The sequence below is a fragment of the Heterodontus francisci genome, chromosome 10, assembly GCF_036365525.1.
Source record: "Heterodontus francisci isolate sHetFra1 chromosome 10, sHetFra1.hap1, whole genome shotgun sequence".
Taxonomy (NCBI): Eukaryota; Metazoa; Chordata; class Chondrichthyes; order Heterodontiformes; family Heterodontidae; genus Heterodontus; species Heterodontus francisci.
This window is the reverse complement of record NC_090380.1, coordinates 104,955,851-104,974,809: the sequence shown is the minus strand read 5'-3', so window position 1 is coordinate 104,974,809 and position 18,959 is coordinate 104,955,851. Positions and strand designations below refer to the sequence as shown.

At 43.3% G+C, this 18,959-nt stretch overlaps 1 protein-coding gene across 3 annotated transcripts in view; it reads left to right on the top strand.

Annotated features, from left to right (window-relative positions):
• The window catches only part of LOC137374703 (C2 domain-containing protein 2), a 65,752-nt gene that overhangs the window by 8,839 nt on the left and 37,954 nt on the right, over positions 1-18,959 (top strand). For all 3 annotated transcript variants that reach the window (XM_068041237.1, XM_068041238.1, XM_068041239.1), the window contains exons 2-3: positions 6,919-7,014; positions 14,315-14,434. In XM_068041237.1, the coding sequence (XP_067897338.1) occupies positions 6,919-7,014; positions 14,315-14,434 (216 nt within the window). The remainder of the gene's footprint in view (positions 1-6,918; positions 7,015-14,314; positions 14,435-18,959) is intronic.

Below are 18,959 nucleotides of genomic sequence, written 5' to 3'. Positions count from 1 at the left end.
CAGTGGTTAGCACCGCAGCCTCACAGCTCCAGCGACCCGGGTTCAATTCTGGGTACTGCCTGCGTGGAGTTTGCAAGTTCTCCCTGTGTCTGCGTGGGTCTTCTCCGGGTGCTCCGGTTTCCTCCCACATGCCAAAGACTTGCTGGTTGATAGGTTAATTGGCCATTATAAATTGCCCCTAGTATAGGTAGGTGGTAGGGAAATATAGGGACAGGTGGGGATGTGGTAGGAATATGGAATTGGTGTAGGATTAGTATAAATGGGTGGTTGATGGTCGGCACAGACTCGGTGGGCCGAAGGGCCTGTTTCAGTGCTGTATCTCTAAACTAAACTAAACTAAGATAGATGAGCTGACGGCACAGGTAGAAATAAATGAATATGATTTGATAGCTATCACTGAGACGCGGTTGCGGGATGACCAGGACTGGCATCTTAATGTTCAAGGATATTCGTTCCTGAAGAATAGGCAGAAAGGAAGAGGAGGTGTGGTCGCTTTGTTATTAAAGGAAGGGATTAGTGCAGTTGTGAGTAATGATATAGGTGCAATAGATCGTGATGTAGAATCAGTTTGGGTGGAAATAAGGAATAGCAAGGGAAAGAAATCACGGTGGGAGTGGTTTATAGGCCCCTGAAGAGTAGCCTCTCTGTAGCACAAGATATTAATCAGGAAATAATGGAGGCGTGTAAGAAGGGCACTGCAGTTATCGTGGGTGATTTTAATCTGCATATCGACTGGACAAATCAAATTAGCATGGAAGACTAATTTGTAGAATGCATCAGGGATTGTTACTTCGAGCAATATGTTGCAGAACCTACCAGGGAACAGGCTATTTTAGATGGTATTGTGTAATGAGGTAGGATAAGAGATCTCATAGTTAAGGATCCTTTAGGGGGAAGCAATCATAACATGGTAGAATTTCAAATTCAGTTTGAGGGTGAGCAACTCTGGTCTCAAACCAGTGTCTTCAATTTAAACAAGAGCAATTGGAGGTATGAAGAAAGAGTTGTCTAAAGCGGGCTGGGACGACTGACTACAGGGGAAGTCAGTAGATTAGCAGTGGCAGACTTTTAAGCAGATATTTCATATCACTCAGCAAACATTTATTCCAGTCAGAAGGAAGGTCTCGAAGAGAACGATGAACCACCCATGAGTAACAAAGGAAGTTAGAGAGTATCAAAGACAAAGGCGTACAAAGAGGCGAAAACGAGTGGTAGGCCAGAGGATTGGGAATTTTTTTAGAAACCAGCAGCGGATGACTAAAAAGCTAATAGAGGGAGAAAATTGATTGAGAGTAAATTGGCAAGAAATGCAGAAAACAGTAAGAGCTTCTACAGGTATATTAAAAAGGAGTAATTAAAGTAAGTGTGGGATCCTTAGAAGATGAGACTGGGGAATTTGTAACAGGGAAATGGCAGATAATTTAAACCAATATTTTGCATCGGTCTTCACGGTGGAGGACATTAGAAACATCCCAACAATAATAGATGAACAAGGTGTAAATGGGAGGGAGGAACTTGTAACAATCTCTATCATGAGGGAAAAGGTGCTGGACAAACTGGGACTAAAGGCAGACAAGTCTCCAGGACCTGATGGCCTGCATCCAAGGGTTTCAAAAGAAGTGGCTGCAGACATAGTGGAGGCATTGGTCATAATATACCAAAACTCACTGGATTCTGGGAGGGTACCAGTGGATTGGAAAACCGCTAATGTGACACCCCTATTCAAGAAAGGAGGGAGACAGAAAGCAGGAAACTATAGACCAGTTCTATAGGTATATCAGGAATAAAAGAATGATAATAGTTAGAACAGGGCCAATCAAGGATAGTAGTGGGAAGTTGTGTGCGGAATCAGAGGAGATAGGGGAAGCGTTAAATGAATATTTTTCGTCAGTATTTACAGTAGAAAAAGAAAATGTTGCTGAGGAGATTACTGAGATGCAGCCTACTAGGCTAGATGGGATTGAGATTCACAAGGAGGAGGTGTTGGCAATTTTGGAAAGAGTGAAAATAGATAAGTCCCCTGGGCCAGATGGGATTTATCCTAGGATTCTCTGGGAAGCCAGGGAGGAGATTGCAGAGCCGTTGTTGTTGATCTTTATGTCGTCATTGTCGACAGGAGTAGTGCCGGAGGACTGGAGGATAGCAAATGTTGTCCCCTTGTTCAAGAAGGGGAGTAGAGACAGCCCTGGTAATTATAGACCTGTGAGCCTTACTTCGGTTGTGGGTAAAATGTTGGAAAAGGTTATAAGAGACAGGATTTATAATCATCTTGAAAAGAATAAGTTTATTTGCGATAGTCAGCACGGTTTTGTGAAAGGTAGGTCGTGCTTCACAAACCTTATTGAGTTTTTCGAGAAGGTGACCAAACAGGTGGATGAGGGTAAAGCCGTGGATGTGGTGTATATGGATTTCAGTAAGGCGTTTGATAAGGTTCCCCACGGTAGGCTATTGCAGAAAATACGGAAGTATGGGGTTGAAGGTGATTTAGAGCTTTGGATCAGAAATTGGCTAGCTGAAAGAAGACAGAGGGTGGTGGTTGATGGCAAATGTTCATCCTGGAGTTTAGTTACTAGTGGTGTACCGCAAGGTTCTGTTTTGGGGCCACTGCTGTTTGTCATTTTTATAAACGACCTGGATGAGGGTGTAGAAGGGTGGGTTAGTAAATTTGCGGATGACACGAAGGTCGGTGGAGTTGTGGATAGTGTCGAAGGGTGTTGTAGGGTACAGAGGGACATAGATAGGCTGCAGAGCTGGGCTGAGAGATGGCAAATGGAGTTTAATGCGGAGAAGTGTGAGGTGATTCACTTTGGAAGGAGTAACAGCAATGCAGAGTACTGGGCTAATGGGAAGATTCTTGGTAGTGTAGATGAGCAGAGGGATCTTGGTATCCAGGTACATAAATCCCTGAAAGTTGCTACCCAGGTTAATAGGGCTGTTAAGAAGGCATATGGTGTGTTAGCCTTTATTAGTAGGGGGATCGAGTTTCGGAGCCACGAGGTCATGATGCAGCTGTACAAAACTCTGGTGAGGCCGCATCTTGAGTATTGCGTGCAGTTCTGGTCACCGCATTATAGGAAGGATGTGGAAGCTTTGGAAAGGGTGCAGAGGAGATTTACTAGGATGTTGCCTGGTATGGAAGGAAGGTCTTACGAGGAAAGGCTGAGGGACTTTGGGTTGTTTTCGTTAGAGAGGAGGAGGAGGAGAGGTGACTTAATAGAGACATACAAGATAATCAGAGGGTTAGATAGGGTGGATAGTGAGAGTCTTTTTCCTCGGATGTGGATGGCAAACACGAGGGGACATAGCTTTAAGTTGAGGGGTGAAAGATATAGGACAGATGTCAGAAGTAGTTTCTTTACGCAGAGAGTAGTAGGGGCGTGGAACGCCCTGCCTGCAACAGTAGTAGACTCGCCAACTTTAAGGGCATTTAAGTGGTCATTGGATAGACATATGGATGTAAATGGAATAGTGTAGGTCAGATGATCGGCGCAACATCGAGGGCCGAAGGGCCTGTACTGCGCTGTAATATTCTAATTCTAATAGTTAGCTGAACATCAGTCATTGGGAAAATGCTAAAGTCCATTATTAAGGAAGAAATAGGACATTTAGAAAAACATAATTCAATCAAACAGAGTCAACATGGTTTTATGAAAGGAAAATCATGTTTGACAAATTTGTTCGAGCTCTTTGAGGATGTAACAAGAGAGAAAGGGAAACTGTAGATGTAGTGTGTTTGGATTTTCAGAAGGTGTTTGATAAGGTGCCACATAAAAGGTTATTGCACAAAATAAGAGCTCAGGGTATTGGGGGTAATGTGTTAGCATGGATTGAGGACTGGCTAATACACAGAAGGCAGCGAGTTGGGATTAATGGGTCTTTTTCAGGTTGGAAAGCCATAACTAGTGGGGTGCCACAAGGATCAGTCCCAGGGCCTCAACTATTTACTATCTATATTAATGACTTGGAGGAAGGGACAGAGTGTAGTGTATCCAAATTTGCTGACTATACAAAAATAGGTGGGAAGGCATGTTGTGATGAGGGCACAAAGAATCTGCAAAGGGATATAGATAGGTTAAGTGAGTGGGAAAAAACTTGGCAGATGGTGTTCTATGTGGGAAAGTATGAGGTAATCCAGTTTGGTAGGAAGAATAAAAAGGCAGATTATTATTTAGATGGAGAAAGACTACAAAATACTGCAGTACAGAGAGATCTGGGTGCTCGTGCATGAAACACAAAAGGTTAGCATGCAGGTGCAGCAAGTAATTAGGAAGGCAAATGGAATTTTGGCCTTTATTGCTAGGGGGTTGGAGTTTAAAAATAGGGAAGTCTTATTACAACTGTACAGGGTGTTGGTGGGGCCACACCTGGAGTACCGCTTACAGTTTTGGTCCCCGTATTGAAAGAAAAATATTCTAGCATTGGAGGCAGTTCAGAAAAGATTCACTAGGCCACTTCCTGGGATGAAGGGGTTCCGAATGTCAGTTCTGAAGAAGGGTCACTGACCCGAAATGTTAACTCTGCTTCTCTTTCCACAGATGCTGCCAGACCTGCTGAGTGATTCCAGCATTTCTTGTTTTTGTGCCTGGGATGAAGGGGTTGTCTTATCATGAACGGCTAAATGGGTTAGGCCTTTATTCATTGATTAGATTAGTTTAGTTTAGAGATACAGCACTGAAACAGGCCCTTCGGCCCACCGAGTCTGTGCCGAACATCAACCACCCATTTATACTAATCCTACACTAATCCCATATTCCTACCAAACATCCCCACCTGTCCCTATATTTCCCTACCACCTACCTACACTAGTGACAATTTATAATGGCCAATTTACCTATCAACCTGCAAGTCTTTTGGCTTGTGGGAGGAAACCGGAGCACCCGGAGAAAACCCACGCAGACACAGGGAGAACTTGCAAACTCCACACAGGCAGTACCTGGAATCGAACCCGGGTCCCTGGAGCTGTGAGGCTGCGGTGCTAACCACTGCGCCACTGTGCCGCCCTCGGAGTTTAGAAGAATGAGAGGTGATCTTGTCTCAACATTTTAAGGGGGCTTGACCAGGTAGATGTTGAGAAGATGTTTCCACTGGTGGGGAAATCTCGAACTAGGGGGCGTAGTTACAGAATAAGGGGGCACACATTTAAAACTGAGATGCAAAGGAATTTCTTCTCTCAGGGTAGTGAATCTCTGGAATTCTCTACCTCAGAGTTGTGGAGATTAGGCCACTAAATGTATTTAAGGAGGAGGTAGATAGATTTTTGAAATATCGGAGAGTCAAGGGTTAGGCGGAGCAGGCCCGAAAGAGAAGTTGAGGCCTGGGAAAGATCAGCCATGATCTTATTGAATGGCCTACTGCTGCTCCTATTTCTTATGTTTACGATTAGCCTTTTAAATTTTTTTGTACACCTCCACTAGCTTTTAGTGATTTCTGTTCATGGAGCCCTAAATCTCTCTCTCCTTAGCTTATTATTTAGACAATAAACTTGGATGTCTGCATCTGTGCCATTGTCCACCTCAAACACCGAAGATATGGCCAGACTATTTGTTCTGTACCACAGGCAACAGAAGTTACCAACACTAAGCCAAGCCTCTATATTTAAGCCAGGAATGCAAGAGACGGGGGTGCAGCTAAATATTATTTATTTATCCAAAAGGTCCACAAACTGTACCAATGTCAAATCTTTTCATGTGCCTTCTGCATCCATGTTACCACAGTTGACTATTATGTGTTAAGCTAGAGTAATGTGGTGTAACTTGCCTTTGGTTCCCCAGCCTAATTTCTACAAATCTTGCTCTTGGGAGTCACTCATATCCTGTGGTTAGTTTAGTGATAGTAACATTTAATGACATCAAACTTGTAGAACTTGTTTCTGGCTGCATTCACTATGTTATTTAAAAAAGAAAAGTAGTTTGACTCCTGAGGTTCAGCTGATGGCAAGAAAACTGTTTAATTATATAGTTAGTTTGCAATGTTTTTCCATTACATCTTTGTGTGTGTATGCACTTCTTGTTTTAAGTACCAAGTGTCTGTATCAAGGGCAATTGGGGATGAGCAACAAATGCTGGCTTGGCCAGCAACGCCCACATCCCATGAATGAATTTTTAAAAACTCCCAGTTCAGGTACAGCATGGCTAGATGCAGAGTTAAACTCCCTCTAATAAACTTTACAAAAGAAATCCCTGTGTGACATCTTTATTTCCCCAACCAGACATACTGTGATGGGACTATGGGGAAAGAGTGGTGGGGGAGGGTGATTGGCTAGCTTTTCCAAAGAGCCAGCATGGGCACAATGGACAAAATGGCCACTACCTGTGCTGTAAACTTCCATATGGCCAATTTAGCACATGCCTCAAGGATCTGGATTGATGCTGTTGAAAGGCCTGAGGCAACTAATGTGTGTCCAAAACTGGTCAAGTTACTGCAAGTTCATAAAGAAAGATCTTGCAATTGGTAATAGGGCTGAATTTCGCATCCAGTTTATAATTTGGTTGGATGCTGGGTAGGATTGAACCTCTTCGAGTTCTGTCATAGTATTTGTGCTGCAGGTGTTTCTTATGATTTTCTTAAATGTATTTGTGTGAACTTGCTTAGAAGAAGCTACTGTTAGACATATCAATATTCCTCTTTCTTGTTTGATTCATGCCTTGCCAAACTTGATGTGGCTGGAGAGAGTAGCATGAGTATTCCACATCTGGAGTACAATACAAGTAATTACAAATCTATCATTGATCACAAGAAAGCATATCACACAACATTAAACATTTCAATGCAATTTCTTTTCTCCACTATAGCATACAGGTACAAATAGGCTTTTTAAAAATTTTTTTTAATGACAACACCAAAACCCTGTTGCCACAGGTTGCTAATCTATCTTTGGGGTTTGCTGTCAAATAATTAAGAATTCACTTTGTTTTGCAGAGTTCACTCCAGCTCACCGTTGATAAAGTGGGTCCACATGCATCTCCGCTTGCTCTGAGTCATGTCACCAGCATTATCCAATCAAAACAACACTTGGTGAGTATAATGCTGTGTTTGCCTTAGGATTCTTGTAGGTTTATCTAGTTTCTGGTGGCGAAGTGAAATCCATTCGTGTTTCTTCAGTCTTTTGAATTAGATAAAGCTTTTTCTCTCTGTTATGTTCCCGACGCAGTGCCGTTGACGGGTAAGATGTGAATGTGTGCCCTATAATTGCTTATGCAGTGACTTCCCAATCTTGACGTTTAAGTTGGATAAACACTGAGCTTGTATTTCCCCTACAGGGCTTGCAAGTTTGGGTACATTCTCACGCTTATTTCATAGTGACAGGCTGAGGAATGGCATTGACTGAAGTCTGCTAGGTTGTTTGCTTGTTGCTTTTGATAAACTTGGAATTGTTGAATGGCTGTGTGGACTTTCTCTTGACCCTGATATTGTTTGCTTGAGTCCAATAGAGCTGTATTCGTAATAGAGGGTATTCGTTGTGTAATATCTTGAGTTAAGTTTCAAACTGAACATCTATTATCTCTCCAAATATGGCAAAGTCGACATTTCCTGCCTTAACTGGAAGCATCTTGTTGAAGTAGATGTGATTCAAACAAATGACCAGGTCTTGAAGCCCATGTAGTCGAGGCGAGTCACAAGCTGAGCATTGTTACAACCAGGTTTAGTCATTCCTTATCTTTTTTTTTTTGGAATTGTAGTGGAAATGAGGTTTGGAATTTTATTTTGATGTCTGCTTAATTATTTCAAAGATGAACTTATCCATCTGGTAACTTTGCAATTGGAGTGACCTAGGTTTTGAGGGGCTGCGTTTGACTTGTAATGCACTAGTAGTTTTTCCGCATGTCAGAATAGGATGAAACATTGAGTTTTATCTTGTCATTTTATTTCCTTCCACTTCAAATAATTCTGTAACTGGAGATGCACAGTCTGTTCTGATCTCTCTCACTGCAAAGAAACCACATTTTTAAGAAAAAACATTTTATTAATCTGAAACCAAGATGTTCGATGAACTGGAGGTAGAATTGGCAGTGATGGTGTATTCTTGCTGTGGCAGGAGATTAAAAGATACGTAGATGGGAAATGATCAAAATCCTCAGCTTTAAGCTGTGGCAGCCTTTTTGTTTCCAGTTTGTTACCTCTGATGGGCCTGAGATTGGGAGGGACACATGCTTCCTCTTCATGAATGAGTATCTTGAGTGACTTGTATGAGCAGGAAATGTTATGTGCACACACATATATTTTGTTCGTATCAATAGATACAGTAGATTACCAGAGTTTGGTGTTATGGTTCATATTTGATTTTAGTTGGTTATTTCTGAAAGAATTAAGATATTATATAATATTTTAACCTGGTCAATGATTATCTTTTAAACAATCCCCATCCCCATACAATTGTTTAAGATTATTAGATTAGAGATACAGCACTGAAACAGGCCCTTCGGCCCACCAAGTCTGTGCCGAACATCAACCACCCATTTATACTAATCCTACACTAATCCCATATTCCTACCAAACATCCCCACCTGTCCTTATATTTCCCTACCACCTACCTATACTAGTGACAATTTATAATGGCCAATTTACCTACCAACCTGCAAGTCTTTTGGCTTGTGGGAGGAAACCGGAGCACCAGGGGAAAACCCACGCAGACACAGGGAGAACTTGCAACCTCCACACAGGCAGTACCCAGAATTGAACCCGGGTCGCTGGAGCTGTGAGGCTGCGGTGCTAACCACTGCGCCACTGTGCCGCCCGTACAAGTTTACAATAAGTAGTACAACTTTTTTCTGAATGTTATTGGTAATTAATTCATTGGGCTGTACCAGTTAGCTTGATTTCCCACAGAATTCATTGTCGAATATTACACTCTATCAGGAAACAGGACACTCTATCCATTCATGTCTGACTGACTGTTATTTTATCCACATGAGGCTCCTCGCTTAATCCTCCTCTTAAATTTTCCCCATGTCCTTTTCATTTTTTAAGTAACTCTCAAGTTCCTGAAGAATTATTGTACTGTGCTTGAACATTTTTGGTAGGATGTTTCACATTCTAACTATACTTTTTGTTTACAGTTTAGCCATAAACCTAAATTCATGCCCCCCACCCCCCAACCCTGCTGTTACTGTATTGCCAAACAATGGAAACAGTCTATAACTAATGACTTTATCACCTGGACCTAAAGGGTTAAATTATGACGACAGCTTCCATAAACTTGGCTTGTATTCCCTTGAGTATAGAAGATTTCTGGGGGTGATCTGATCGAGGTGTTTAAAATGTTCAAAGGATTTGATACTATTTACTTTGGGAGAATCAAGAAGAAGGCAACATAATCTTATAATTAGAGTCAGGCTTACTAGGAATGAAATAGAACCATAGAAAAGTTACGGCACAGAGGCCAGTCAGCCCGTCGTGTCTGCGCCAGCTGAAAAAACTAGCCACCCAATCTAAGCTCTTGGTCTGTAGCCTTGCAGGTTACAGCACTTCAGGTGCATGTCCAGGTACCTTTTTAAAAGAGTTGAGGGTTGCTGCCTCCACCACCGATCCGGGCAGTGAATTCCAGACACACACCACCCTCTGGGTTAAAGGATTTTCCTCATGTCCCCTCTAATCCTTTCACCAATCACCTTCAATCTGTGCCCCTGGTAATTGACCTCTCTGCTACGGGAAACAGGTCCTTCCTGTCTAGCTAGGCCCCTCATAATGTTGTACACCTTAATTAAAACTCCCCTCAGCCTCCTCCTGTTCTAAGGAAAACAACCCTAGTCTATCCAATCTTTCCTCATAGCTGCAAATATCAAGCCCTGACAACATTCTTGTAAATCTCCTCTGTACTCTCTCCAGAACAATTATCTTTCTTTGGCCTCCTTGTCTCTCGAGAGACAATGGGTAAGCGCCTGGAGGTGGTCAGTGGTTTGCGAAGCAGCGCCTGGAGTGGCTATAAAGGCCAATACTAGAGTGACCGGCTCTTCCACAGGTGCTGCAGATAAAATTGATTGTCGGAGCTGTTACACAGTTGGCTTTCTCCTTGCGCTTCTGCCCTTTTTCCTGCCAACTGCTAAGTCTCTTCGACTTGCCACACTTTAGCCCCGCCTTTATTGTTGCCCGCCAGCTCTGGTGATCGCTGGCAACTGACTCCCACGACTTGTGATCAATGTCACAGGACTTCATGTCGCGTTTGCAGACGTCTTTAAAGCGGAGACATGTACGGCTGGTGGGTCTGATACCAGTGACGAGCTCGCTGTACAATGCGTCCTTGGGGATCCTGCCATCTTCCATGCGGCTCACATGGCCAAGCCATCTCAAGCGCCGCTGGCTCAGTAGGGTGTATATGCTGGGGATGTTGGCCGCTTCGAGGACTTCTGTGTTGGAGATACGGTCCTGCCACCTGATGCCAAGGATTCTCCGGAGGCAGCGAATTGAGACGTCGCTCTTGGCTGACGTATGTTGTCCAGGCCTCGCTGCCGTAGAGCAAGGTACTGAGGACACAGGCTTGATACACTTGGACTTTTGTGTTCTGTGTCAGTGCGCCATTTTCCCACACTCTCTTGGCCAGTCTGGACATAGCAGAGGAAGCCTTTCCGTTGCGCTTGTTGAATTCTGCATCGAGCGACCGGTTACTGGTGATAGTTGAGGCTAGGTAGGTGAACTCTTAAATCACTTCCAGAGCGTGGTTGCTGATATTTATGGATGGGGCATTTCTGACGTCCTGTCCCATGATGTTTGTTTTCTTGACGCTGACGGTTAGGCCACATTTGGTGCAGGCAGCCGCAAACCTGTCGATGAGTCTCTGCAGACACTCTTCAGTGTGAGATGTTAATGCAGCATCGTCAGCAAAGAGGAGTTTCCTGATGAGGACCTTCTGTACTTTGGTCTTCGCTTTTAGACAGGCAAGGTTGAACAACCTGCCACCTGATCTTGTGTGGAGGAAATTTCCTTCTTCTGAAGACTTGAACGCATGTGAGAGCAGCAGGGAGAAGAAGATCCCAAACAGTGTGGGTGCAAGAACACAGCCCTGTTTCACGCCACTCAGGATAGGAGAGGGGTCTGATGAGGCGCCGCTATGCTGAATTGTGCCTTTCATATTGTCATGGAATGAGGTGATGATACTTAGTAGCTTTGGTGGGCATCCAATCTTTTCTAGTAGTCTGAAGAGACCACGTCTGCTGACTAGGTCAAAGGCTTTGGTGAGATCAATGAAAGCAATGTAGAGGGATATCTGTTGTTCACGGCATTTCTCCTGTAGCTGGCGAAGGGAGAACAGCATGTCAATGGTGGATCTCTCTGCTCGAAAGCCGCACTGTGCCTCAGGGTAGACACGCTCAGCCAGCTTCTGGAGCCTGTTAAAAGCTTCCTGTAATGTGGTGACCAGAACTGTACACAATACTCCAGCTGTGGCCTAACCAGTGTTTTTATACAGTTCCAGCATTACATCCCTGCTTTTGTATTCTATACCTCTGCAAATAAAGGGAAGCATTCCATATGCCTTCTTCACCACTTTATCTACCTGTCCTGTCACCTTCAGGGACCCATGGACATAACCCCTCTCCATATCCTCCCATTTATCAGGAAGCACTTTTTCCACACAAAGATTAGTAGAAATCCAGAACTATCTTTTTTTCCAAACCCCTCCCCTCTTTTCCCCCCCCCCCCCCCCAAAAAAAAAGCTGTGGATGCTGCGACACTTGGAGCTTAAAACAGAGAGTTTTGTTGGATATGAGTGTTAAGGGTTATAGAGCTAAAGTTGGTAAATAAAGGTTGATATATAGATCAGCCATGATCCAGTCAAATGGTGGGACACATGAATGGCTGAATGGCCTACTCCTGTTTAAGTTCCATTACCCTTCCTAATGTGACTTTCTGGAACATATTACCTGTATTACTATTGGGGAGAGTCAATGTAATATAAACAGGCTTTCTTCCCAGGTTCCTGTATGAATTGCACATGCTTCCAATTAACATTGCTGAAGATTTAGACTGATGAGAAAGGGAGGGAAAGATGGAAGAAATATTTGTATCTCCTTCACATGTGAAAGCGAGTAGATTATGTTGATAGTGATCATGTCACAATACGGCAACTTGGTACCACAGAACATGCAACAGCCTTTTGTGATACGCAGCCCTAAAATAAAACGCCTTTAAATGTTAGTCACTGTGTGGTATAAGCATCCCATTACAAGAAGAGTCTGGTTAACAGGAAGGTAATTCACTGATTTATACGCTTGGTGTTATTTGGGCTTGTATTGCACTGTTTCCCACCATGTATGGTCCATTTTAAATTTATCTGTGCAACATGGTTTCTTGGTCGGAATTTTATGCCGCCCTGCCACCATCCGGCTCATTGGGGGCATGGCGTAAAATGGAGCAGGAGGGTTCTGGGAGGCTTTCCCGACCCACTCATGCCTCCACGCCCCCCCCTCCCTTTAGTAGGATGGGGCGGGTGAAAAACAGCCTGCTTGCCTCACGTAGATTTTACGTGTGGTAAGCGGGCGTCCTGGTGCCGGGAAAAGCAGGTGGCTTCTGATAGTCTCGGGGGTGGGGGCCCTGCACATCAGAGTGCCCGATGGAGGGCTGCCCCCATGACCTAACTACCCCAAGACGCAACACGCCCCTCTTTCTCTTTTTTTTTTTCTCTTTCCTTCCCCCCCCACTCCCCGTGACCACCCTTGTCTTGCCGGAGCCCGACTAATTACCCCCAGCAAGACAACCAGTGCTCACCCGCCTTCCTGGCTCCCAGGCATCTTCTGTGCATGCTGGGCAGCCGTCCCAGCAGTGGCCACCACTCCAGGTGGCGCTGCTGGGACGAAGAGCTGCCAGCCTGCTGACTGGCCAGCAGCTCAGTGAGGCGAGACTTCCTCCCTCAAGCGGTTGGAAGTCCTGCCTGGGGACCTGTAAAATATGAAACTGATCCCCAGCGAGGTGGTCGCGGGTTCGCCACCGGCTTTTGTGTCTGAGGCCGGCTCCTGTCCCCCCACCGTAAAACTCCGGCCCTTGTATTTAATTAGACTGCTTTTGAAATATAAATGAGTAATGATGACTAAAAATGACTAACTTTTGCATGAATTATAAAATGATATACCATTTATAATTTTAAATTGAGACCGTGATTATTAGTATTGGTGTAGTTTTCTCGTCTCCTTTGCTTCTGAGGAGAACCCTGACCGTGGATCATTTGTTTTTCTGCAATAATGCAGCTAGTAGTGTGGGAATTGAAGGTTTCTTTTCTGAGTTCTCACCCAATGTCCACACAAGGATCCTTTTCAGAAGACATCACAAGATGATCGTGAGCAGGGACCTTGACTGACACTCTGTCTATTCCAATTCTTTCTGTGACTGCTTCCTCTCCCACCCCCCACCCCCCCTCTGTCCCCAGCTCAAGTGCCAATTGTTGCACCCCAAATTCTCACCTGGCTAAGAAAACGTGGGACTTTCTGTCCGGCGCGCGCGCAGGTTAAGTTCACTTTGCTATTAAATTATTGGAGGCAAGTTAATACTTTTGTTTTTGTGAAAATATTGTCACTCTATTGATATTGTCACACGGATTTCACACGGGCATGCCCCTAGGGCTGCAATCTAATCAGAAGATTTTGGTAGCATTGTGAAGGAGAGGCAAAACTAATGAGTCCTGTCGTTATCTCTGGTTTAGATGGAAACCTTGAATTTGTTTGTATGAGAGATCTGCGCCCATGATCGCTGCTTTTAGTTGTTGTGTGATTGCATTGCTGAACTTGACTGCAAATTGTTTTCATTGGAGTTACTAGAAAATTCTACATAATGTGTACTGACCAAATGCTGTCGAACCTTCATTCATTTAAAAAAAAAATCCACTGATAGCTTAGTTGATAAAAGTAGTACTCGACATTGCTGAGCCATAAGAGATCAGGAAGGGTTCAAGTTCTATCCTTCATCTATATACGGAATTAGCACTTCCAAAGACTGTACAATTGGATTCTGCATCCCTTAACTAAACTAGGGAGAAAAAAGTCATCCAGGGTTTCTGCTCCTGATGGCTCCACCCCATTTTCCTGTAGACTATCTGTCTTGTCTTGCATGAGGAATGATCACTTGTGGGAGTCTACCCCAGCATGTGTTTGCACCTGCAGGTGAAGGGAAAGGGAGAACGAAACCAACTGGGTTTGCCTTTCAAAGAAAAATCCTATTTAAGTAGCTACAATCATTTTGGACCAGTAAAATATAAAATCAAGATCTATTAGTATAGTACTGCCTTATGCATCTAGTGTGTGAGAAACTACATGCAATATGCTAATTGATGGGAAGTGCAGTGAATTTGGTACAGACTCTGCAGTGAAGCTTGCTGTGAATTTGGTTTTAGGTTTTTGGATGCCATGTGACCGGAGAGCACACTCAGTTTTCTATCACTGTGACCCAGGACTCGCCTGTTGCCATGGGACTGAAATCTTATTATATCCAAGTGTCTCCACTTCATATTCAGGTACAACTTAGAAGAATTACGAACAGCTCTTATTTCAAGGAGGCTGTTAAACATTGACATGGCACCAACACTTCTTTTCGTGAAATTTCAGTTTTCACTTGCGCAACCTCTTTAAATACAAAGAATGTTTTGTTTATATACATTTGGATATCTGTCTCTGTTTCTCTTCCGTTTCCCTGCATGTATGTGGTTTGCCACAAAACAGCAGTGATGTGTTGGAGATGATTGGCAAAACAGATTTTTTTTGTTTGGCAAATGGCTTTTTTCCGTCAAGATTCTGAATGCTTGAATCATGCTTCTCTGATCTATTTTCTAATGGGAACCAAATCTAATTAGCTGGGATGGGAGGTGAATTGAGTGATAGAATTTTACTTGTGGTGGCCATATGATACTCTTGTGAAATTCTAAGCAGCATTGTAAAGCCTGGATTTCAGCAAATTGCAAAGAGAAGGCTGCAACACATAACTGGCATGACCTGACCTGCCAATATGTATCCTAACCCGAGGAATAACCATGTCTGGTTACGAAGGCCTGCTTCATCATGATCTGTGTTGGGTAATAGAATCCCATTGCTCTACCTGTTACAATGGAGCCAATACAAAATTACTGCTCTAGACCCTTGGTGGCAGTGTGGAGGCAATACACAACAGCCCGCTTTGATTTGGCTTATTTTATACCAGGTTTTGCACCACTTTAATTCCAACAGCAATATGAAAATCCCATAATGAGGGTATTGGCATTTTGCTTACAATGATGTCTGTCATTTATTGCACTTAATTCTGGAACAACTAAATTGCTGCAGCTTTCTGTTCAATTTACAGCTTTATTAATGATCCCCTGGGTTCTTGTTTTTTTTAAAGCTGTTCTTCTCTTGTGAAAAGCTTCTCTACCAAGTGCACTAAATTCATAAAATCAATTGCATCGCCGGAATCCATTGACTCCATTCTGTCCTATAAAGATCCTGGTGCATTTGTAAGCTAATGCTGTCTTTCCACTGACACAAATTGACTGTGATTTATTGTCTTTTGTTCTTGCTATACGCTTCTGAATTACTTCATTATATGTTCTGTTTTTAAAAATTTACCATCGATGTTGATCTAACTGATGTATGATTCCCAGGGGTATACTTCTAAATGAATAAATTGGTACTCATCCCCAGTCCCTAAAGATCACTAAAGTTTCCATGACTTGCTATCGGTTAAACTGATCTGAAATGAATTCGGTTTCTGAAGCAAGGACACAGCGCCATAGGCTAAAACACTGCTTTCATTCACTTCAAATAGGAAAGCCAAGAGTATGTGTTCTTTTCTTTACAGTTAATTACCCACTAATGAAAATTGCAGGGCTATGTAGTATTTTTAGCAGCAAATTATTAACTAGAGAAAAGTTGGCAAGCTTGACTTTTGTTAGGAGAAATTTCACCCCATAAATTAAAACCTTTAATCAATAACTTGTAACTTTCACTCTGTTTGCCCTTTTTGAGGACGGTGATTATTCATCTCCCTCAATGTTTAAACTAGGTAAAGCTCACAAGTGTGCAGCTGGTCCTTGATCTGTTGGAAGCATGGGAACAATGGCTTTTGTTCCAAAATTCCATCGTTATTTTTCAGACATTCAGTTTGAGCAATTAGAGATGCTGTTGTGACTTTACACTACTGAAGCAGGAGCAAACATGGGTGCATTTTGCACGAACAGCAATGCTGGAGTGAGACAAGAAGAAAGCGAGGCTTCTATGTTGCTATGATGAGATTTTGAATATAAACCTGTTGTGAGAAGTCCAGGAGGTGGTATTTTTTATTTTAGCTTTACACTAGTTGCAGTATAACTACAATCGATAGACTTTTAACACTTAAATACAACTCGTTATTGTAAATTTTATCAATCTCTTGTTTAAAGTAGAAGAAAAAAAAGTATTCCACAGAGGAATAAGAAAGCCGTATGGGAGGTGATGATCAAAAACTTGGTCAGAGAGATGGGGTTCCAGGGGAATTCCTGAGCATAGGGACGAGGCAGCTGGAGGCATGGCTGTTACTGGTTGGGTGAGCTCCAAATATGGCAGCCTTTTTTTGTCAACTGTGAAAAATTAAACTAAGATGTGAATTGGAGCATTTGGAAGGCCAGTGGTGATGTAACGTGCAGCATAGCCAATGAATTTCAGTAACGTGTGGCAACATTCATAGACCAACAATTAGTAGAGAGATGTGGATTGATGAGAAAGTAATTGGAAGCAGCCAATGTGGATTTCAGAAAGGATAATGCTGGACAAATTTTAATGAGTGTTCTTACGAGGAGGTGAAAGATATAGCAGAAAGGGAGGGCGTACTTGGGTTTTCAGAAGCCCTTGGACAAAACACCATATGAAAGACTCTCCGAGAAGATGAGCATTGATTTGGGGCGAGTTTGTATGAAAGAATGGTTAGAAAGAAGGGAATATAGAGGAGCAGTTAAGGCAAGTTTGAGTGATTCAGATTGGCTAGTTCTGTTCTGATTGCTTCTGTTTGCTGCATGTGAATGATTTGGACTTGGGGCTAGAGGGAGTGGTGTCCAAATTTGCTAAGGGCGTTAAAATAGGCATAGTAAATCAGTGCATCAAAGGAAACTACAAGGGATTATTAATGAGGTGGTGGAAAGGGCAAAAAAAGGGACAGATGGAATTCGATATCAGTAAATGTGAAGTGGTACAATTTTAATAAAATCTAAAAATAGAACCCAGATATGTGGAGAAGCTGAGGGATTAGGGAGTTCAGATTTACACAAAATTAAAAGCAGCACTGCAAGTGAATAAGGGCGCAAAAATAGCTGAAGGAATATTGGGTTTTATGATGGGTGTAGGATATAAAAGTGGAAATATAATGGTGAATCTCTATTGAACCTTTATTAAAACCATATTTGTAGTACAGTGTGCAGCTTTGGACTTCAACCTTTAAAGAAGGCTGAAATAAAAACAAGAAATGCTGGAAATACTCAGCAGGTCTGGCAGCATCTGTGGACAGAGAAACAGAGTTAACGTTTCAGGTCAGTGACCCATCTTCAGAACTGGCAAATATTAGAAATGTGAAAGGTGATAAGCAAGTAAAGTGGGGGTGGGGCAAGAGATTACAAAGGAGAAGGTATAGATAGGACAAGGTCACAGAATAGCTGACCAGAAGGTCATGGAGCAAAGGCAAACAATATGTTAATGGTGTGTTGAAAGCCAAAGCATTAGTACAGATAGGGTGTTAACAGACTGAAAATTGAACAGCCGCAAATACAAACATGAAAAAAAAACAGTGGGTAAGCAACCTGAACAAACTAAGATGAAATAAAATGAAACAAACACACAAAAATATATAAAAAAGAAAAAATAACTAAAGATAAAAGTCAAATGGAATGGGGTGGGTGGGTGGGTGGGTGGGTGGGGGGGGCCCCCCCCGTCATGCTCTGAAATTATTGAACTCAATGTTCAGTCCGGCAGGCTGCAGTGTGCCTAATCGGTAAATGAGATGCTGTTCCTTGAGCTTGCGTTGATGTTCAATGGAACACTGCAGCAATCCCAGGATAGAGATGTGAGCATGAGAGCAGGGGGGAGTGTTGAAATGGCAAGTAGCCGGAAGCTCGGGGTCATGCTTTCGGACTGAGCAGAGGTGTTCCGCAAAGCGGTCACCCAGTCTGCGTTTCCTCTCCCCAATGTAGAGGAGACCACGTTGTGAGCAGCGAATACAGTATATTACATTGAATGAAGTACAAGTAAACGAATGCTTCACCTGAAAGAAGTGTTTGGGGCCTGGGATAGTGAGGAGAGAGGAGGTAAATGGGCAGGTTCTTACACCTCCTGCGATTGCAGGGGAAGGTGCCTTGGGAAGGGGACGAGGTGGTGGGGGTACTGGAGGAGTGGACCAGGGTGTCGCGGAGGGAATGAATCCTTTGGTATGCTGACAGTGGAAGGGAGGGGATGATGCGTTTGGTAGTGGCATCACGCTGGAAGTGGCGGAAATGGCAGAGGGTGATCCTTTGGATATGGAGGCTGATGGGGTGGAAAATGAGGACAAGGGGAACCCTGTCACAGTTCTGGGAGGAAGAGGAAGGGGTGAGGGTAGAGGTATGGGAAATGGGCCAGACACGGTTGAGGGCCTTGTCAACCACAGTTGAGGAAAAAGGAAGACATATCAGAAAAGCTGTCATGGAAGATGGCATCATCAGAGCAGATTTGTCTGAGACGGAGAAACTGGGAGAATGGAATGGAGTCCTTACAGGAGGCAGGGTGTGAAGAAGTGTAGTCGAGGTAGCTGTGAGAGTCGGTGGGCTTATAATGGATATTAGTGGACAGCCAATCCCCAGAGATGGAGACAGAGAAGACAGGGAAGGGAAGTGTCAGAGATGGACCATGTAAAGGTGAGCGAAGGGTGGAAATTAGAAGCAAAGTTGATAAAGTTTTCTAGTTCGGGGCGGGAGCAGGAAACGGCACCGATACAGTCATCAATGTACCGGAAAAAAGAGTTGGGGGAGGGAGCCTGAATATAACTGGAACAAGGAATGTTCGACATAT